This window comes from Micrasema longulum, unplaced genomic scaffold, assembly GCF_059751315.1.
Source record: "Micrasema longulum isolate JH-2025_06_02 unplaced genomic scaffold, ASM5975131v1 h1tg000570l, whole genome shotgun sequence".
Taxonomy (NCBI): domain Eukaryota; kingdom Metazoa; phylum Arthropoda; class Insecta; order Trichoptera; family Brachycentridae; genus Micrasema; species Micrasema longulum.
Genome location: NW_028277766.1, coordinates 1,735,443 through 1,759,129, shown reverse-complemented (window position 1 = coordinate 1,759,129; position 23,687 = coordinate 1,735,443). Strand labels below are relative to the sequence as shown.

General features: G+C 31.5%; 1 protein-coding gene across 2 annotated transcripts; it reads right to left on the bottom strand.

Annotated features, from left to right (window-relative positions):
- Window positions 1–3,610: 3,610 nt before the first annotated feature.
- On the bottom strand, window positions 3,611–23,265 carry LOC148280553 (protein FAM91A1). Of its 2 annotated transcripts, none has more exons than XM_088228192.1 (18): window positions 23,029–23,234; window positions 22,859–22,943; window positions 22,631–22,738; window positions 21,943–22,044; window positions 19,984–20,162; window positions 19,683–19,783; window positions 14,993–15,295; window positions 13,407–13,512; window positions 13,181–13,297; window positions 11,904–11,990; window positions 10,943–11,115; window positions 10,168–10,337; window positions 7,980–8,192; window positions 7,176–7,340; window positions 5,342–5,982; window positions 4,252–4,355; window positions 4,095–4,164; window positions 3,611–3,996 (listed from the first exon to the last, which is right to left on the bottom strand). In XM_088228192.1, the coding sequence occupies exons 1-18, from the start codon at window positions 23,095–23,097 to the stop codon at window positions 3,886–3,888; spliced, it is 2,904 nt and encodes a 967-aa protein (XP_088084318.1). In that variant the 5' UTR covers window positions 23,098–23,234; the 3' UTR covers window positions 3,611–3,885. The 2 variants fall into 2 exon arrangements, with proteins under 2 accessions (XP_088084318.1, XP_088084317.1); XM_088228191.1 differs by having other exon boundaries at window positions 3,742–3,996; window positions 13,181–13,309; window positions 23,029–23,265.
- Window positions 23,266–23,687: the final 422 nt, after the last annotated feature.

Genomic DNA, 23,687 nt, shown 5'->3' with positions numbered 1-23,687 from the left:
TATTGATATTATTATTGTTGGAATATGTAGGTATGTATAAATTTTTTATTTTGTTGATTTTCCAAAGATTATATTTCTAAAGAAAATACAACAAAATAATTAGAATATTTTTAATACAGGATAAAAAAACTGATTTGTTACATAATATTAACAATTAATTATTATAATAATCTGTAATAAATATGATTATGAAAGTATTGCATAGTGGCTATGTATGTAAATTAATTGATAATGCCATGCTGTAAAATTGTATATTCTTAAGATTTTTACAGCTGTAATAAAGTTATATTTGCTAATGTTTATTTCTTTTATGTATTTATTAAGAATTTTTCATTCCTTAATTTAAAAAAAATAGTGGCTGTTTTAAAAAAAAATTAAGCCATTTTAATTGTGCTTTACTACTAAACACTTCTTAATCTCTAGCTTGATCCTCTTCTTTCTTCTTACCCTTCATCATCATTCTCTTTTTTGCACCTAATGGTACATAGGACGATGCATTGGTATATCGATGGCGGTGTATCTCGATAAAAAAAAAAGTTGCATGAAGGTAAAGTTATTAGTCTTGCGCTTCAGGAGTCAGTCCAGGGTTATGAAATATTAAACAACAGTACTTTTTAAAAATAGATACTTCATGTCAACCATCGAACCCATGACATCTTATCTTGATGGTAGGCAAAAAGACTGATCAATAGACGTCAAACATTTTTGTTTTCACATAACAAATGGTTATGTTGAAATTTGCGTACATGTCTTATTGCCAAAGAATAAGAGGGTAACTTAGTAATCTGTAAAGGCAGTATCTACATTTGGTATTTAATCTAACTTTATTTTATATTAATTTATTTCAAATGATAATTTCTGATTAATTTTTGGATGGCTTTTAAAACGGTAGGTAGGATTAAAATAAAATGACTGTCTTTGTTTTAGAAATAAAATGTTTATGAAACAACCTTACATTACAAATAATATTGTACATAATATATTTTTATACACTGTTAATTGCTATTAGGACAGTACCACGATTATAATTTTTTTTTATGTACAGTGGTTTACTACACAAAATTTTCACGAAAAGGCAAAAGTTACGGAGAAATTATTTGTGTAAGAACTTTTACACAATTATGCTATAACATCTTAGGAACACTCTGAATTTAAAACGACTGGTAAAAATCATAGACAAATGCGTGAGATAATATAGATGTCGCCGTCACTGAATCAGTCACTCAGTTGGACGGCTAGGCTGTTCATTAAATGCCGGCATTCAATTGAATGACTTATGGACACTCGGCCAAAATGTTGAAAGCAAAGTTTAATAAAAGAGCTGAACGTCGCCTAGTCTCTTTAATTTTAATACAACAATAATAATAATTGTTTTATTTTTTAATTTATTTTGTTATGAGAAGTTAGGTTAGTTAATTTTTTTACTTAAATTTACCTATCCTAACCAAACCTGAAGACTTTTGGTTCAGCTGTTTCCAAAATGCTAGCTTTTAACCAGCCAATCACATTAAACGTTGCGCTATCTTAATTTATTCAAAGAACGGCCTAGCTATTCAATTGAATGCGGGCATTTAACGAACAGCGTAGCCGTGCCGTCCAATTGAGTGGCTGATTTAATAATGTGGCGGCGACATAGATATTGAGTGTAAATTATAAAAACAATGTACACTGAAAAAAATACATGTATGTTTAAACTTATTGCACACAAATACAAATTATACAAGAAAACATAATATATTATTTTTATTATAGATTAACTTTGTTTTATAATTTAAATTAGTTAAAATCAATATGCATAATGTTCATTTTATACTTAAATTATGAATTTACTATAATAATAAAACAGTAATCCTTAGACAAAAAAAAAAAGTCATTGCTTTCATAAAAAAAAAAAACATTTTTTTTTTTTTAAATTTCCAAGTGTAGGGTTTTTACAATTTATTTATTTATTATTCAGAGAAACCCGCTAAGGTTTATTTTATGATTAAAAAATAAATATAATTTTATTCCTCCTGAAAACCTGTTAACATTGAGAAATGCTGTGGTATAATGTAAGTGACATTATTTTCATATTAATCTATACAGATTATAATACAGAAATATACATTTCTCAGAGTAATAATTCACTAGAGAAGCCCCTTAGCTCTATTGCATAGAAAAACAGCGTTCCAAATTTTTAGTTTAACAACAACCGTATAATGGACGGTTCAGTTTGCTCTTGCAATGAGGGTCGAGGGACCCAAGTATCTATGGCCTGTTGTTTTGCTGTAATCTGTAGCTAACTTCATAGTTAATAATTGTAGAATGGTTTTTCTCCACATGGGCGACTCAAAAGAGTCCCCAGTAACCCAGTGGCGTGTTATTACTCTAAGGTATATTTACACTTGGAAAGGAATCTTTTTATAAATTTTCAATAACATTTGTTATTGTGTCAATTTAGATATTCGAGGAATTTCTAAACAACATAAGGTATGAACAAAAATGGAAGGACTACTAGTATTCTTAATAAGTACTTCTACAGGAAGCCACATCACTAGATATGTTATATTATAAACAATCACAAATTCGCCTTCTACAAAAATGTAGCGGAATATTATATTACAATAATTATATAAATCATTTACTATCACACTGTACCTAAAATACAATTAATCTATTAAATTTGTACTAAAAGCTATTTTGTATTAAAATAATTGTAATAACAAGTACGCCATTTGCTCAAACAAAAAAAAATGGAATGGAAATAGGAATATATATTTTTTTAAATGCCATGTTAACTAATTTGTGTTTAATAAATAAATTATGCTTTGCATTGGATTTAATCTCTTCATAAAATAGTAATAAAATAAAACGTATGCGTAAGTAATAAGGTTTGTTGTTCTTTTACAACACTTAGTTACTTTATGTTAAAATAAAAAGATAATTATAAAGAAACATAACAGTTTTATAGAAACAATAATAAACATTAAGTTATTATGTTATAGTAATTTGATGCATTTCTAATGTACCAAGTTTGTGTAATAATCCTATTGTAAAAAATAATTTCCGACGATTTCAATGCTAACCCTTTAAATCTTTATTTTTTATCTCAGTCAATAGCGAGTTTTGGTAAATCAAGTTACATTACCAAGTTGACAAAAAATATCAGCAATGTTTCGAGTTTGTCCAAATTTTTGTAAACATGTACTGGATTCAAACCCCCAGGGAAAGGTTACATAGGTATTATGATTGGCAAACTAATTAGTGGATAGTTAAATATTATGATGGGACAAAAGCGAAGTGTGAACTATTTTTGCCACACAATGTTTGGATTGTTATTGTGTCTATGAAAATATTTTATAAATCTAATTTTGGGAAGCATTAAGCTTTCTCATTGTTAAGTTTTGTCAAATAGAAGTTTTACTTTTATGATTTTACAAAATCATTTTTATTTTCATTGTGATAAATTTTTACTATTGAAAATTTGTTCATTTTCTACCGGAAATGAAAGAGTTAACAACTCAATACATAATACCCATTTAAATTTTCAAATACATGGTGCAAAATGAATGATGATAAGGAATAACATTAAATTTATTATGTAAAAAATAATAAAGATAAAAAACATAATAATGAGAAGAGAATAACTATAATAATCTCTGTAAAATAAAATTATATTGTCTATTGTGGCGAATCAGCGAAGTAATTGGTGTAAAAGGTAAGATACAAAAACTGTACAAACATGCCTAAATATTTGTACTTAAAAATTGCATAATCTACATTTTTTTTTGTCAAATCTATAAAATATTTTTTCATATAATTTATTTTTGCCCCGTCAATTTGGCAAAGTAAATACTGTTTGGAAAAAATATTAATTTTCAGATTTTTTACATGGTAACTCGTAATTTATTTTCCAGTCCAAAGGCTAATTTTTCCGTTTTCAAATGCCAGATTCTTTTTTGGAAGTGGAACAAGATGGCCTCTTTTCACTATACCCATATCTTCACCAGGAAAATACTGAAATGTTAAATTATATTAGACAATAATAATTAATCTTACGTAATTGTTCCAGTACTCACCAATGTATTGGTAAATTTAATTACACATGAACTTACTTGGCATTGAGAAATGAAGGTAAGTAAACTTCCAGACAGAGCTTTATTTGATTCTGTTAGTTTTTCCAGGCTGCAAATAAAATAACAAAAAAATGATTACAAGATGTTTCTATAGGTACTGTAATATAATAAAGTATCACAAATTAAAGAAATATACCTTTCTTTCTTGGACAGTTTTGTGACTATTGCGCTGCAAATTTTTTGATTTGCATATTCATCAAACAAGGGAATTCCGAAGTGACATTCTAAAAGGGTCCATTTCTGTAAAACAAGAAAAAGGAATAAAAAAAATGCATATTTTTTGAGGAGAAAACTACCTGAAATTGGGTTTAAAAATATATTCTTTGACATGATAGTATGAAATGTTTGGCGAAACTTCTGTAAAATGTATAAAATAGTAGTTTTACATTTAAATAAATTTGTAATAAATTGGTTACTGGGTTTAGGTCGAGAAAAATCGGAAAATTTACTCAAAAACATTATTTCTATTTATTTTTTATTTTTATTTATTTCATTGGAAAGCCAACAGACATTTATACATTTATAAGAATCAATTATACCATAAATACATATCATAAAGCCCAATTAGAGGCTTCCGCATAATATTGTTATTGTAAATGTTGTCACATAAAAATTATACATAACATAAAATAACTAATCATACAAAACTTATAATATTACTAGAAATGTAAATGAATATTGGTCACACAGTTGCACATTATAATAAATAATACAACTATAGTTGACCATACAGTGTTCATTTATTATGTGCCTACATACAGAACTGCACATAACCTGCATAATATAGGCTGCGATAATAAATAATAAATGGTATAACTTAAAATATAAATAATAAATGGTATAACTGTATAATAAATTAACTAGTAGGTAGTAAAGTTATTGTTTATTTTGCATAAAAATATCTGCCTTAAAACAGGTTGTACCTAGTTAGGCAGACTAGACATGATCTAGAAAAATCTATTACCTAAGTGGGTATGTAGTAGATAAAGTAATTGTTATTTTTGTTAATAAACCATGATTACTATTATTAAACATTTACACATTTATAATTTAAATTTTGTATTATCGTAATCATGTGTTGCATTTTCACCTTTTTGAATTTTGAACTATTCCTAACTAAGAGGTCAATATCCCAGATTACGTTTTTTTTTTTCAAAAACTAACTTTTGAAGTGAACCAATCTACCCCACTTTTTATTGTTTAAGTAAATGTATCAAGGTACTTACTTCAGATTTAGTGTCTTTTCTATGGAGATCTTCTAAATTTGAAACATCTTCAAGTTCTCCACCGGAAGTACCCCCAGTTGGTTTAGAATCTTGTCCCTCTAATTCTAGATCCTTGTTTAGTTGAGAAAACATAGAAATGTTCTCATCCACAGGACTCATGAGGTTATCGATAGATTCCAGGCTCAAAACATCACTTGGCTTAAACTCCAGGTCCTTTTCAGGATTTGTTTTTCTTTTGTCACTTATTTTACAAGAGCTATCACATTCGGCATTTTGATTTTCTAATTGATCTAGTTCCTGACAGAGAATATTTGAGCAGTCGGCACTTGTGAAGCCATTTGCGGGGGAGTGAGTTTTACTTTGGGCAGTCGGCGTGACAGCAAAGTGTGATTCATTCGGCGATTGCAAGCGAGCATCGTAAGCCGAATTACGATCTAAATGAAGTTTTTCACTAATTTCTTTTCTTAAACATTCTTCGTTGATTTTGACATCTTCGTTAGACGAAGACTGGGCGGTGTTAGAACTGGTCCCTTGGCATTCTTTCAATTTATCAAAAACATTTTGATTATCAATAACTGATTCGTCAAAACTCATCTGGGATGATGGTATCCTCGCAATTTTGGATTTCCGTTTTAATGTTTCTATAAAAAATAGTACATTAATGAATTATAACTTAACTGTAACTTTATATTTATAATTTATTATATAAATAAAAGACGAGTGATACTTTAATCCACAAATTTGGAATATCCAGTGACCGGTTTCATCACTTTCGCGGCATCTTCGAGACTGGTATCTTTATTAAGGAGTTCAATGTAATAATTCAAAATCATATAAAAGTAAATTAAATAAAGTTGTTTTTATCTTAAGGATCATTACCAATTTTTTTTTTTTTCAGGTTTTTTTCGGGTTAACTTAAGTGGATATAAATTAGAATTATAAAAATTAAGTGGATATAACGCTATTTTAATGAGTCTAAGTGTTTACTAAAAATAACGTTCTTAAACTCATTAAAATAGCATTATATCCACTCATTAGTTAACCTGAAAAAAAATAAAAATTGATAATGATCCTTAAGATAAAAATAACTTTATTTAATTTACTTTCATATAATTTTGAATTCTCTGTCTTTACCTCTGTTTTGTATAAATACATTGAACTCCTTAATAAAGATACCAGCCTCGAAGATGTTGCGAAGACAATGAAACCGGTCACTGGATATTCCAAATTTGTGGATTAAAGTATCACTCGTCTTTTATTTATATAATAAATTACAATGAACTTCTATGAAGAATTTTCACTTACAAACTTAAATGTTTTATATTTATCAGTTCAGAGTTATGGCGATGGATAGAGAAATAAAAATACTATTGATAACTGCAAAGGTTTCAGAGCATAAATGGCAGTAACTCATACATCTTCGACACAACGTGTTTAGTTCCACAACAACAAAGGCAGTCTATTTTAGGTTGCAGAACAAAAAACAAATCAACACCATATATTAATTAAAAATAAGTCCATCATTTACTGACTAATCGCAATGTAATATACACAGAGTAACTTGTGGCGACAATTATTAACTAAAATGATAAATTATCTTTGCAGTATGAGAAAAGTGCTAAAAAAAACTATTGCATATTACTCAAAATGAAAAATGTGTTGAATATCTTCATTGTTTTAAGACATCTTATATAAATGTATATTTTTATTTCACATTTAATAAAATGAGTGAGTACATTTAGCGGTTGCTAATCTATTGAAAATTTATTATGAATTAAAAATGCTAATTATTTCATCACTAAAAAGATGAGTTGCTGTACATCATGAAACTTACGTGTTGGAGCTTTTCCTAGTGAAACTTCAGTAGGTACCACTTCTATACCCCAGTCCGGTACCCCGATGTCCACCATAGTAATATAACCACACGTGTGTTCCAAGTCCATGCAGGTCGATAATCTTTTTAGTGCCGAGTGCCGCCACCAGGAGGTGCCACTATCATCTGGATTATAGAAAATATCTGGCTATAAAAGTGAAGCATCTTTGATTTCGCAAGCCACATGGTAAATATTTTTTATTACAGTAAATCCCCTAAATTACGCTTTTCAAGGGACCGGCAATAAAAATGTAAAATGTAAATGAAGGGTACTGAAAAAAAAATTTAGTAAATAATTTTTTATTAAAATATTTATGAAGACACGTTTGAACCATTTTATTATTGCAACTTTTAAAAGTAACATAATCATAAAAAATAAATGTCTGTAAAACACAATAAGCATCTTTAAAATTACAACCAAAAAACACAAAAATGGCGGCAATAGTTTCATAACTTACCAACAAGTTGGTATAATGATAGAGACTAACATCAGACTCTTGGACTGTCAGTTTTCAGTGGGGATTGAATTTTTCCGGCCAACAAGTTGGTATAATAACTAGAGACTAACTTCAGATTCATGAGCTGTCAAAAACGCAAAAATGGCGGCAATAATGTCCGCAAAATACAATAAACTGTCTTTAAACTCACAGCTAAAATTACAAATTTCTCTGAATAAAAACCACATATATTTAAATATCTACATATTTATCAAACTGTTCTCCGCCGCATATCCTCTTAATCCTTTGTTGTTTTTAGTTTTTTTACCTTTATCATCATCACACGAGGGGAATGGAACCAGCGAAGTAGTGGCCGCGTCCCGTACTCCGTATGCCTGGATCATGACGGGACTGTACTTGAGGGTGGCGTTGATGGCCAGGAAGTTGCAGGTGGGTAGGACAACCGCCTCGTGCTGCCAGGACGATACTAGCAGGCGAGAGAAGCCCAGGAATAGGCGGGGGAGGTGCTTCAGAACTGTTCCTGAAGATGCAGAAAAAAACATCCTTCACAATTGCCCACTAGCGAATTTGGTAATGATTTTTTATTATAATTCAAGCAAATGGACAAATTTACAAATTAAATTTACAGCATCCAGATATGAAAAAAGAATTTCTATAACATTCAATGGAAATTCATCAAATACAAGTTTATTATTTTTTAAATTGTTTTAGAGCGTTTGGGTTTTTGGTTGCTTGTCCTAATTACTAGACAGTGAAAGCAATTTTATTTTTTTATTTTATTGGGTTAACAAACAGCATGTACAAAATATATTGACGATTTCTTTGTACATGAGTGTAGGACACCCATGCACACACCAAAATAATTGTTTGCACTGAACACAATAATTCAAATTATGTTAAATTTAATAAATGTAAAACATAATGAATTAAAAATGTGCATATAATATTAAAATTCATTAAACAGACTTCTTTCAATATTTCTATGACTTATAACTTAAATTTACATTCATTGTCATGAAAAATATCAGCTTCGGTAAATCTACAGTTTTTTTTTTAAATTTATTTATTTTTATATGGGGTTGCTCTTTTTTTGCCTTGCTTATTATGTACAAGGCTTGTATTAACTGCAAAAGGTATGTTCCTTCTAATTACCTTGACTATAGTGTGAGGATCTGGTGGGATAATCGGCTGTGGCCTTGTTAAGGAACTTTTCCGCATTTGCTTTAAGAGGAGAAAACCTCAAAAAACTCATTCAGGAGAAGCCGGACTATTGACAGTTATATTGCTATCATATTCTAGGTATTGTAGATTTTAAATAGTTCGTTGATGGGTTGTCTGTGTAAAACAGAAGGTTTTGTCTTGACGTCTAGATAGCACATGGAATGGAAGTCTTTCAAGTAGATTACAACAAACTGCGGTCAAAAATTATTCTTCAATTTTGAAGATAGTGTATTCTATGGTACTGAATACTTTTAGCATAGTTAGAGAAGTTAAGGTTTAACCGACAGTCGACCTGTTTGAATATTTTTTGCTGGACCCCTTCTAGTCTATTGATATTAACATTATAGTAAGATGACCAAATAGGAGTACAGTATACAGTATAAAATGGCCAAACGCTAAAAATAATATCAAAGGCGGCCAACTGCATATTTAATACGTAATCAAAATAGTGTTTCTTGTTATGTTAACCTTTAGGGTAATTGTTCAAAGTGTTAATGGCACCAAATATTATCAAATAAAAATGTTTTTGTAAATATTTAAATTCAAAAGTACGATTACAGATTTTCGAAATTTTCTCGAAAATATGTGTGGAATTGTTTGGCCATCTTTGATATTGAAGGCCTCAAATATTTGATAAAGTATTTCATACTTCTCTTCATGTTTAAATGGTTTCAAAACCCACATGACAGTCCAATCATTTTATATGTTTTTTTCAGGACTGATTCAATAGATGGAGGCCTCCGTGGTGTAGTGGTCAAGACGCTTGACTCACGCACGGAAGGTTCCGGGTTCGATTCCCGGTGAGAACAAAAAAATATTCTTAAGCCTGGGTGTTCTGTGATGTAATTCACCACTGTAATTGGGCCTCCTGGCCTGTTGTGGTGCAAAAAAATATAAATATTAAACACTAATTTAGTACCAATGATAACACCTAAGTTGCGAATTAGACTATCTGTTATAGAAATAAATTATGTTAATGTTATAATTTTATGTGTATATATTACGATAAATAAATAAGAAAACTAGGTGCATAAATACGAAAAAGGTAATATCAGAAAATGGATACATTAATGAAAACTAGTGTATTTTTTTATTCGTTCAACTTTGTGTAAGTACATTTTTTTGTATGTGGGATGAAAGTCCATTAGAGAATGAACGCAAGAAAACCTACGAATTGAAATGCCATCGACTTCATGCTTGTAATGTGTCTATTTAATTATGCGTCGTTGCCTAAAAGAACCCATTTTTAATCAAAAAGTGTAAAAATTACATACCTTTAGTTAAAATGAGTGTGGGCGGTCCATAACCGGTTATGTGGTAGATGTAAAGCTTAAACCAGAGGGAGTTGGTTTCCTGGGGGCAGGGGCCGAGGAAAGGCGGGGTGGAGGGCGCTCCCGAGGGGGGGCGCACCTCCCTAGATAGGGGGGCCATGGAAACTAGCAGCCTGGAAATAAATGTTATTATTTGATAGATACTACAATGGAGATCAGAACACTTTTAAAAAGGGTCATAATGTCAAACAAGTACTCTAGAAGTCTAGACGTTTACATTTAGTGTACAACATTAAAAATTATATGCCTATATGCCGGGGACACTTACATTACTCATTTATTTTAATGTTAAGTATAGAAAGACATTTTACTTTAAAAAATTATTAGGTCAAAACACAAGTATAAAATGTATGTACAAAAATACCAATGTAATAGAAAATCAATATGAAACTTGTAAATAAATGGTATATTCACAAAATGTATTATCAATGGAGTAGATAAATCAAAATTAATTTGGCCAAATGGCGCTTCCATTTTACTTCTACCTGCCTCCATTATCCATTTTCAAAACCTTTGTTATTTATTGTCTCGGTGTGTGACAGTGAAGTGTCTCGACAGTGAAAGCAAGTCTTAATTAGGTAGTACTCAAAGTACCTTTGACGGGAAGTGGTATATGTTTGTGTTTGATTGAGTTATCTTCTTGTTGACGTTTTTAAGCCTCTATAATTGGTTTGTGACTTGTAGTTGTGTGTCATTTAATATCCAAATATCCACTTACTTGTATTTATTATTGAGTAAGCGAGCGGCCGTCGCGGTATCCAGCGACTGTAGACTCTCACATCGGACAAGATCTAGTGGGCGGAGTGGAGCGAGCGCACGTAAGGCTGACCTGAGGACTAGAGCGTGAGTCCAGTAGCGTTTGGCTTCACCTTCAATATCTTGCCATCCAATCTGTAATAAATAATAGTGTAAAAAATCCATTTTACTTAGGTAGGCAGGAAGAAATTGCCTTAAGGCAATATGCCCGCCCTTATGCATATGGATGTAAACTGTTTAAATAAATAAATAACAAAACAATAATCATTTCTCTATCTGCAGTCCGATTCTGAGCACTCTTTCTGGAATAGGGTTGGTAGCAGGTAATTTGTACATAAATTACATGCTAGCAACGTGTTCTCGATCCTGGGGATTGGTTTGCAGCAAAGTCCTGCATCTCGTCCTCCACTACTCTCACTGCAGGCCTCTTTAGCTCAACATACGAAGCGTAGTTCAAATCCTTGCACACTTGTTCTAAATACTCTGTGGTACAAACTCGTGATGGACTAGTCCTTTGATGTTAATTGTTTGTGCCAGATTTTAAAACCAGTTGAATAACGCGATGAGCATCATCTTGATTTTGGATCTGCTCATCCTGGTCATCTTGGGACGAGGGGACGCCAACCTTTTGCCAATCTGACAGAGCATCTCATTTTGACTTTTGTATAAGGTCCCAAAACAACTTCCGCGGAAACGCCTGTCTTCACTCTCCGGATAGCCGAAGAAGACTGAGACCCAGGGTTCGTTAGCTGACTTCCCCCACTACCATTCCCAACAGGTCCGCGTGCGCTCCGACGTACAGTCGCGTAAAAAAAATCTCTGTAATTCCGAACACACCATGTATAAGTGTCTATTTCCTTCTCAAAAATGATCTCCATATCTGTTGTAATATGTTTAAAATATCAATAAAGAATATGTATTACCTTATCAAGTTCATCTAAGAAACTGTTGATACTTTCGTCACATAATTTTCCCACTTCGAACATTGTCACCGCATGGTTCTTCAAGTCCTAAAACCATACATAGGTATTTTTAGACAAGTTTTTAAAAACAATTACTAAACCCCTTTAATACTAATAATACAACGAAAAGATCAAGCCACAATGACACTATGGATTGCACTGGCAACACCGAATGTCAGGCAGCCCTCAAAAACAAACTTAACACGTCACCAGCCGACACAAAACGGTAATTAACAAAGCCAGACATTCACCGATCAGCGCTGGTCTAGCACAATGTCGCAACGGTCACTCAATAGTTTTTTTTAATTCAACTAATTTTTACCGCAACGGATAAATGAATTAAATACTGTCTATATTTTAATTAACATATTAAAACATCTGTTATAGTTTAGATACTGAAATTTGTAATAAACTCCATATAATACGTAGGTGAATATTTTCATTTGACACGCAACCTACACAACAAGATTCGTGGTAAGTTTAATTTCATCAAATCATCTTTACATGAAAAATATTTGCTTGAACACAAACTGTTTTTTTTTTTTAAAATAAAAATGTGTGAACTCTATTTTGAAGACTATTGGTCACTATTCCTCGTTACTAAAAATCCGACACACATACAATGGCCTAACCTCAACATAAAAGGGGTTGGGTGTCTATGAGGATCTAGACAGTCATTAAAAATAACATTATTAGATTTTATCTTGGGTTAAAAATGTACATTTGTGATAATTTTAATTGGTATAATGTATAGATACAATCTATCCATAGTTTTGAGAACTGGTGAGTTATCTGGCCCGCTTCTTAGTATTCAATCTAAGGAAAATAAAATGGCATGACAGTTTTAACATAGATACTGGTTAGTCAGTTGAAAATAATAATAATTTGCATTTAGAGCATTTTGTTAAAAACAGATTGTGCAAGAAAAATTGGTGGGCCTCTACTTTAACATAATTACAAAGTACGGCAACGTTAGACGAGGACGACCAAGGAAGACGTGGCATGATCAGATAAACCAAAATCTTAAGTCTGGTCATGTCAAAAGCAGACAGAACCGAAGGGCATGTATGACAAGATGTATGAATGTGGAAGAGGCTAGGAGTGTATGCCAGGATAGACATGTGTGGCGGTCCATTCTCTCTGCCTACCCCTACGGGGAAATGGCGTGATGGTAGTAGTAGTAGTAACAAAGTACAATAAAAAAACAAAAGGAAACATTTATAGGTTAAGATTATTACCGGTGACAAGTTACCCATCATGAGATATGCTGTCAACGTCGAGTCAAATAAAAATGCGAACCTCGGTCCTTTTCTGTCATCTGAACTGGAATCCTTGTAAACTCCGGGAAATATTGGCTGCAAATGGAACTGTTTAAGTGAACAAATACACACGGGTACGATTAAACAAAATGCTTATTAGTCAAATATTAACACGTGTATTAGTTAATCAAAAAGGCGTACACACCCGCTCCTCTTTTAGAGGCGTTTCAGGTAAGTTAGTCAATACAGGCTCCATTTCTAGAGAACTTGACTGTGATTGGTCATATGTTAGAGGCGTGACTGGCCGAACACTAGAAAGAAACAAACCCACACGTATCATACACTGTATTAATAAAAATCTTGTGATTAGGTATATTTTTAAAGGTACTGAGATGTGTAAGAAGAAAAAGGTAAAAGATAAAAAGGTAAAAAGGAAAGTCAACATTTAAATTTTGTTTAGTGAATGGATCAACACGTCAAATTTAACTCTCCCTCCCGGTGATGTGAAGCTAGTACACATTGCATCTAAAAACTTTAATACCTCTATAAATATAATAACAAACTGTGTTAAACATTTCATGATTCCTCTGTTATATATTTATATATCGATTGAAATATTTGTTATGAAATAATAAATAATATTTATTGGGGACAGAAAAAGCATTTTGTAACAAATTGAAGATGAATCACTCAAAAGTTTACCAATGTGACATACGTCAATTTGTTTCTTTTTTGGGTGATATCGTGTGTGTTGGATTTGTTCCGACGTTTCGGCTACCATTGCAGGAGCCATCTTCAGGGTAAACTGAGTGTTTTGTTTCCACTCAGTTTACCATGAAGATGGCTCCTGCAATGGTAGCCGAAACAAATCCAACACATACGGTATCACCCAAAAAAGAAACAAATTGATAACAGTGACATACGTCGTATATAAGAGTACCGAATATACGGCTGTCTCAAACAATTTTTAAGTTCCACTCGCGATGCTATAGTTATATTCATGAGCGAGAGAGGCAAATTCACGCATCACGCGGGCCAATAACAAAGTAACCGGTACCACTGCCACAGTATGCCAGTTTTGGGCAGTTGCTTCTGGGCCTTTGTTAGGGGCGGTTTCTCTGTTCGTGCTGCGAACGTCAGTCAGTTGTTTTTTCATGTTTTTAGCAATTAGATTATTATCGTTTTTGACTTCAACTATGAATGATTGAAGCAATTGCCCATGGATATTAAATTTTTCCAATTTAAAATCTCTCATTTTTTGCATGTGTATTGACTACATAGCACCATAGCGCGTGGTAGTTTTTGGTACAGTAAGAGAAGGGTTCAATTTGAAAACACAATTTAAGTGCGTAGTATTATTAGTTGCAACACAGTACAAAGATCATACATACAATTCATTTTACATTATTTTATCATCATCAATGTCTTGTGATAGTTTCTCAAATATTATTTTGAATTAGAGGCAAAATTAATATTTTGAAAAACGGTGGTCGGTTTATATTCAAAACATTGAAAGGTTGCGGCAGTTAGCACACATTTTTACTTGATATATATTTAAAACGTTATCTTCCCAATTTTTTTTTAGTAGCTTCTCACGATAGATTCACCTAAATATTTAAATTTTCAGGCCGTTCCCTAAAAGTCATGTGCTATAACTTGTGCTAAAAAATGGAAATAGAGCCTGTGGTAGAGTAGGATTTGAACTTCGGATCGTTGATTCGTAAGTCCACAACAGTACCACGCGACCACAGCCTTGTGTTAGTTTAGCACTGAAATTGTTTTTGTACTTACATTTTGACTGGTGTTAAATTCAGCCATGACTGATGAAGGGTGTTGATTGGTGGAACATCAATTTTCTGAGCGAATCCCAGCCGGCAGTACAAAGACACGGCTTGTTTGACAAGGTCCACATCCACTTGCAGTACGGATGATAGCTCACTGACGGTTGTATTCTCATCGATGGAGACAAATATTTTGTACAAGAGGGTCTCGAAATAGTCGCCCATAACTCGGTTCATAACGAATCCTTGCAAAGGCGGCACTCTTACTCTGTCAACGCCTGTTATTGGGACGTCAATGTAAACCAAACCCTTCCTGTAATGAAAATTCAAGTTACATTTTTAGTATAACAGTTTACATGTTCTTGATAAATGTTATTGCAAGTTAAAATTATTAGTTCTTAAGATTATGTTATGAACAACCTTACTAAAGAAAAAACAATTAAATATATAAACACTGGCAAATTTAGAAGGGTCCCATATAACAAAATTGACAAATTGCTTAAGTGGAGACCTCACATTACGATTTTTTTTAAATAAATATTTGTATTCTTATCAACATCATCATAAGCTCGACAGCCCTGGGTGGGCCATGGCTGAATCCAGGAGTCTCGTGTATATTTTAATGAAAGGCACTTGTGCTGTTAAAATCAGTCAATAGTGTTTGATTTGCTTGTGCGCATCATATTTTTTTCAGTCATGGAAAATTTTGAAAATTGGCGAAAAAAACAGCATTTGCGGGAAGTTTTGCTGAGTCACTTTTTTGCAAAGAAAACTGCAGCCGAAAGTCATTGTTTGCTCGTAGAATTGTATGGCGAACACGCTCTTGCGAAATCACAGTGTTTCGAGTGGTTTCAACGTTTTAAAAGTGACGATTTTTATATCAAAGACAAAGAGCGGGAAGTTGTGTATTATGAGCTTCTAAAATCGGGTGAAACCATTACTGGAGAGCTGTACCGACGACAACTGATTCGTTTAAAGAGAGCATTCTTCAACTACCTTCGTAGTTCACAGTGATAGTTGGAGGATGGCAATTGATACAAGTTACCCCAAAAAAATAAGCATTCCATCGGGAAAATTGTTATTGCTAAACGACAAAACTAATTGATTGCATAACTAATTTCTCCATAATACCACGCGAGCAAAGCCGTGGGTAAAAGCTAATATTTAAATAAATGTGACCTCTGTTGAAGTCTTGATGTATCATCTCTTTTTTAAAAATAAAAGAAAAATATTTTTGTTAAATTTGCCCTCAAGCTTATTTTATTTTCAAGAGCAGAAAATAATAATGTAATAAAGTTTCGCTTACAAATTGTTTCAACGAGGAAGTTCAGTGTCTTTTTTTTCTTTTTTTATTTGTTAATAGAATATTAAACTAGGCCAAATAATTTTTGTATTTCTGAAATAACTCCGCGTGTGACGTCAGAGGTTGTTCTATGACAGTTCTTCCGATTGGTTCGTTTACGGTGACCAAACCGGATATCCTTCAAAGCCCTCATATCATTGGATGGTTCATATGAACCAGTGACGTCATTCAAAGTAGTGCGTTTTTGTTAAAATATTATTTTTTTTATCCGTATATTTTAAGAAATTTTACCGTACAAATTAATGCTCTAATTTTTACCGCGCACAAGAAATCATTTTTTGTATCCAATTTCCCGTAGGGCTGAAGATCCTTATTATGATGTGGGCATTTTTAAAAACATTTGATAGTGCACACTTATTTAACTGAAAAAATATATTTGCTAGATTTGGATCTTTGGAGATTTCAATGTATGCATACATAAAAGCATTGTTTGTAATTCGTGCTATGATCAGATAAAGAGAAAAAATCTGATAGACATTACATCATTATTTAACATAACATATAGTTATTTACAGTTTATATGTATCAAAATATAATCATAACTATTTATATTTCCACAAAATGGGTCAATTTAGATAGCATATATATGCTATGCAATAAATATTGTGCATGCAAATAGATTGTATAAGCTATCTTAAAGCGTAACTAGTACTTAAATTAATGTTTTCATAGACAAGAGTCTTCAGATGAGAAGATCAATGATCAATTCCTACTCTAAAATAACACGATATATATTTTCTATCACAATTATTATCTATTTACAGTAGAAAATAAAGTGGAAAACAGTCCCCACGCTCAAATTAAACATAGGTAAGTTAGGTATATTCTAAAAAGGTTTTTTTAAAGATATAATATATGTTAATGAACTGTGTGGTTAATGTGGACAGTATTGTGGTATAGATAAGAATGTACATTCATAGACAAAACGCTGTTATCACTAGACTTTTGATAAATATAATTCCCAATGAGTCAGTCATAAAATAAATATGTTTCACAGTAAAAAAAAATACTGAATAAATATTAGGCGTTAATATAAGTTGTGTCTGTTTTTTTTTATAAAAAAAAAGCACCAAAAGTAAAACAAAGTGGTTAAGTCTATACATCATTCGAAAGAAAATTTGGCTTAAATAAAAAAAGACGATTTTTCAGGAGAGCCAATCAAAGTTTCGAGTGTTACTAAAAATTCGAGAAAACAGATGACAAATCATAAGAATTCAAATGTTTTGAGTAATATATTTTTTTATTACATAGAAAATTATTTTTGACATTTGGTGTTTTTTAAATTTTGCATATAATTTTATTTTTTTGAAAAACGTCTAGTTTTCAGGTAATTAAAAATAAGTATATTTTTAAAAAATACAGAAAATGCTTCCAACGTCGCACGAAAAAAATAATACCGTTAGCATTACAGTTTTATATATATTTTTTTAATGTGTAAGAACCCTATTAAATGCCTCAAGCAGGTCTGAAATAACATAATTTAATTATTTACATTTTGCTAGGGAAGTGCTTTGTTGACTCGTAAAATAACTGAGATAACTAGAATTCATAAAAAATGTACGCAGCGCATCGTAGTTTGCAAAAGAGAAGTCCAATAATTTTATCTAATCTCTAATAGCAATCGTCCATTATAAAGTACGAAATTAATAGATTGATGTTAAGTGGATTTGAAATACAGTAAAACTTAGGTTTATATAAAACGAATAACTTAAGTTTACTGTACATATTTGGATGGTGTTATGCAAATGCGTCAAGTCACAGAATCGAAAAAATGAGTAAGTGTGAGAATCATGATCCAAAAGTGATATTCTTACTTTGAAAAAATACTAGATGAGTTTAAACTTACAATTTCTCTAATACCTCGATGCGCTAACCAAAAATCATGCAACTGGGCTAAAAACAATGTAACGCTGCTTTAAGATGCTTAATGTATTGTTGCGAATTAAGATCAATATGTGGTTAACATGATAACAACATTGTAAATATGTGTTAGCCTAAAAAGACACTTTCTTTGCCAAAATTGTCGACAAGTTTTGTTTATTACAAACGGCAATTAACTTTTTGTAATTTGGGGGATACATCTTGGAAGTAAATCCCAAGGTATTTTTAACATCTGGTTTTGAACATGAAGCTTTTATTTAAATTTTATTAATTTTTTTACTAAAAATTTTCTATAACAAATAAATAAAATATCATCATCATCATTCCCTTTCCGCACCCAATGGTGCATAGGGCACTGCATTAGTACACCAATCTCTTGATCATTGTTGTTACACGAAGGTAAGGTGGTCAGTCTTACGCTTCAGGTACCAGTCCAGGGACTATGAAATATTCTAGTGTAAAAACACCTTTTTAATAATAGTTCATATCAACCATTTCGGGAATCGAACCCGAGACCTCTTGCATGGTAGGCAAATGCGCTGACCGTTACACCACGAGGCCGACAAATATTCTATTAATAATTTTACATAAAAAAAACTATAAATTTACATTTCATTTTTATTGGAAGTAACATTATTCAAAGCATTTTTGGGATATTGTTATTACAAAGGTAACAGTTTTTAAGGGGTTCTGTAAAAATGTGTTTTCCTACTTTTTTGTCAAATTTTTATATTAAAAAACATAAAATATAAAAAAATTATAGCCTTTTTTTGTTCTATTATGCGTTTTTCATGTATTAAATTCAACATTTATTTAATTTGTTTCGCGGTTTAGTGGGTTTCATTATTTTTCCTTTTATATTTTCTGTTCATGTTTATCTTCTTAAATAAAAATAAATACAAAAAAAAAACACCCAAACTAAATAATTAATAATATTTTTGTAAAATGCGCCTGATGTTTAACATCAATTATATAAGTTTGAGGTTGGCGTGGCTTGATGTATTTTTCCACACCATCTATTTATTAAATTATTTCATAAAGATAAACTAAGCAGCATAAATAAATAAATATTTATTATATAGTAGATAGTTGTAAAAGTTTGTACGAGTAATATAATGTAGATAGATGCTTTAATTTGATTTTTAATTAATGTAACATTAAAAAATAGAAGAATATTTTAAATATATCCATCAGTAAGAGACCCATCGGAGAGGAATTTATAATAAACTTTAGTTACAAATTGAAATAAATATAATAATTGAACAATATAAAAATACAAATAAACTGATGTAATAAAACATTCAGTGACACTACATTGAAATGATTTTTCAATGTTCCTTTGAGAGCCGAGAGGCAAATACCATTCATCCACAATCTGATTTATTACTCCATAACGAAAATAATTAAAAGAAAAGATGTAAATGAATTCATCAGTAATTTTGAAGGATAAACTTACTTGTAAAGGCTCTGTACTGTGGCATGGTCAAGTGTTCCAAGCGTCTGCGATCCTTCATCAATAAGAATGTCAATTAAGGTTTTTTCTTCTTCAGTTAAATACTAAAATAATGAAAAAAAAAAAATTAAAAATAAAATCACACAAATTCAAGGATAAAGGATTTTTTTTAGATAAACTGCATACTTAAGGTAAATCTTGTTATTCGGACTTGCCTGACTAATTAACTACTCGATCGCAGCACACAAGAAACATTTCTGTGAAACACAATTTTGCACACTTGAGAGTAATGTGGGTAAGTTACCTTGACGTCGTCTTCCAGCACAAAACCTAGTTCCAATCTCCACCACGGTTGCAAGGGAGGCTGACAAGGCAACGAGGGAAGCAGCCTCCTGCCAGAAGTACTTCTAATCCGGCCTCGACCACGAGCGCGGTTCATTAGTTCGATATACTCATTACGGCCGATACCCAAAAGACGCAGACCTTGAGAAAATTAATTTGTATTATTTTTTTTTAACCAAATTTACAAATATGTATGAAGATATTATGAAAAATGGGTTTTTTTGGGTATACTGTCAACCCTGACGCCATTGTCATATACTGGTCTGTTAAGAGCTGGCGCAAACAATACATTTATTTGTTCTTTTACATTTTGTGTATTACTTTTTTTACATTAAAGATAATGTTCCTTCACTGGGGTGTCCCGTGCCGAGAGATACATTTTATATAATTTTGGAACATGGCTTATGGAACATAATTAAATCATAATATCAAATACATGTAAAACATAATAAAACACATTAAACTCACAATTAAAAACACTGTAAATAAAAACATATTTAAAGTATTTGGCCTGATCCACTCATCATTCCCCACATCATCATGTACACATTGCGCTTGTGTAGTATCTGTGAATAAGCGCATGGTATGACATCGCATGGCATACGCATTATGAACAAAATATCTGTCTTCCTTGTGCTAGGGCGCGCTTATGAGCGTGACAGAGAACTATTGTTTTGTTTGTTGCTAATGATATGGTAATAAAATATACACAGCGTGCTTCTGCATTCGTCTGAATTTTGCTGCGATTCTTAGCAGTAAAAATACTGGTATATAAATATACTTTCTCATTTAATCTAGTCACGTATGCATAGGTTGATTATCTCATGCTAGCGTGTTCGCAAAAAGTTTTGCTTGATTAGTTAGACAAATGCATTTTTAATGTACTTGGTAATTTTTAAAGTATTGGTTTAAAAAACCTTGATATTAAATTTAGTTGAATGTGCCATGTTCTTTAAAAAATCTCTGACAATGACAAATGTCATATATTTATTTATCTTTAAACTTGTTTACTTGTGTACTTGTACACTTTTTATCTTTTTATTTTTATCTCTATTTTAAATTATTTATTTTGTGTTCTAATGAATTCACTCTGCATTAATTATTATTAATTATACATAAAATGCCCGGTACAAGTAAAATTCGAGAGAATACATATACACACTTCTCCTGTCTTATGGCAAAACGATGCATCTAAAAACAGGTCGAACTGAGATAATCGCTTTTAAAATGTTTTATGGCAATTAAATCAGAACTTTTCCATAGTTACACCAAGTTGCCAATTGGCTAGGAAGCTTTACACAAAATAATCTTAATTACTATATGACAGATCTCAGAGAGTAGAATATTTTGAGCTGTATTACGGCAAAACGATGCAACTATAGATGCATCAGTTTTCATCGTTTTGCCATCAGACAGGAGACTTATTGATGAACAATAAATCCCATTATTTACATACCTAAAACAATCTACTATAAAAATACAACTTGTGGTACGCATTTTAATTACACTGTATTGATTTTTATCATAATATGATGAACACAAAATATTAAATAAAAAATGTACCAGTGTAAAAATAAATTTATATTTTTATTACCCTCTTAATCCAAGAATTTAAAAAAAGATAGCACATTTGTTTGAAATTAAATGTAAGCTTTTTAAAATCACCAGCTTTTGTTGATCAATCTGTACCCTGTAATGCAACACAAAACATTAAAAAGAGAGATAACACATGTCACAATAACCCAGAAAAACTCATTGCCCTTCCAAAGGCCATGAGAATTGAGTTTTAACTTTTAAACCAATAATACACTAATTAATGTATGAGGTCAATCCTTTAAGGGGTTACATTACTGTTGTTTTAAAACATATATTTCTCTGGAGTTTTTTATGTATTTTTTTATTAGATTGGAATAAAACTTACAATCTGCAGCTGTGAAATTGGGGAGCGTATCATAACTTTTTTCCATTTCCATGATAAGACCAACCACCTCCTTGTAATAGCTAAATGGAGTTATCCGTAATCCTAGAACAAAATGAAGATTACAATATCCAAATGCAATTATTTATTTTTATCAAACTGATTCCATTATCCATTACGCTCCAACGCAATTTTTTTTACATAAACCCAGTAATTAAAGTGCACGAATAATAAGAGGCAATTGAAATACACATACACCCAAATAATATAAACAAAGACGACGGGCTTAAATTAAACTCAACATGGTTCCCAGCACAACAACAAAAACTAATAGAAATGTTCCTACTACCGACTGCGACACGGTACAAATAACTAGTACTTAAACACACTACAAAACACTCAGTTTACCCTGAAGATGGCTCCTGCAATGGTAACCGAAACGTTAGAACAAATCCAACACATACGGTATCACCCAAAAAAGAAACAAATTGATGAATACATAGTGTTTAAAACTGTCTGAACATTTTGTTAATTATCTCTGTTTATAAAGCCATCTTTGTTTATTCTCATTTGTAAAACAAGTATATTGTTAAGTGTCCAGTGAGGTCACATTATTTTTATTATTTATCATAGTTTAGAATGGAAAAAAATATGAATAAATAAATATACGAAGTGGGGTATATAAACAAACCTTTGACAACCATGTCGGCAAGATGATACGGAAATAACATAAGGCTGCGGATACTGTTCTGAACGAGAGCTTCATAATACCGCCTTTCATCTTTCCTTATTGTCCTCACTGTAATATCATGTAAATAAGTCACTATTCACAATATAATTCCGCAATACGATTAAGATTTTGAAATACACTGAACACAGCAGTACTATAAATAAAGTCTAGTATTCATAACATACTGACCGAGATTTCCTCGATACCTAAGTTGATTTCTGATGCTGAATTCAAAGACATATCTCTGATATTCTTTCTGAGAATTTCCCAGCAACTGTGAAAACATTAAAACAGTTAGTTTTTTTAAATGCAATTCATTTTACTTGAAACGAAAAGAAAAACGTAGTAAAAATATCAACCTGTTTGACTTGTGTTGGAAGCTGTGCCCAACTTATTTTACGTCTTATACACTCGTCTAAATCATTCATATTGAATGTTTTTTTTATTTGTTACATTAAATTACATATTCAAAACGTTTACAATTTACAGTGGCAAAAAATAAGTCAGATAACAAACGTCAAGAAAACACCATCTGACATAAAGTAGACATTTTCAATTTCTTAGAGTCGATGCCCACTTTCACAGAAACATACCATAGAAAATTTTCGCAGTACCTACCTGATTGTGAAAAAAATAGTGCGTATTCTGGGTTGGTTTATTTACACACCAAGCAATGATCGCCAAAACATCGTAACCGACAAAAACAGTATTTTACAGATATACACTACTTCGTCTAAATTAACAGGGAATTAAATTTAATCAAGAAAATCTGTTTCGGCCATTATGAATATCAATAAAATAAACATTTCAAACAAAACTTGATTCTCGTGATGTATTATTTGATAAATGAGAAGCAGAAGTATAAAATATTTTGAACATCTTTTTCTCCTACTCAGGATCGAAATTACCGACCTACCCGCTTAGTAGCTACCTGTATAAAAACGCTGAATCACTAGCAGGGCCGGAGAAGTGAAGTGCCGGATTATAGAAAAAGTACTGCATGTATTAAAAATATACT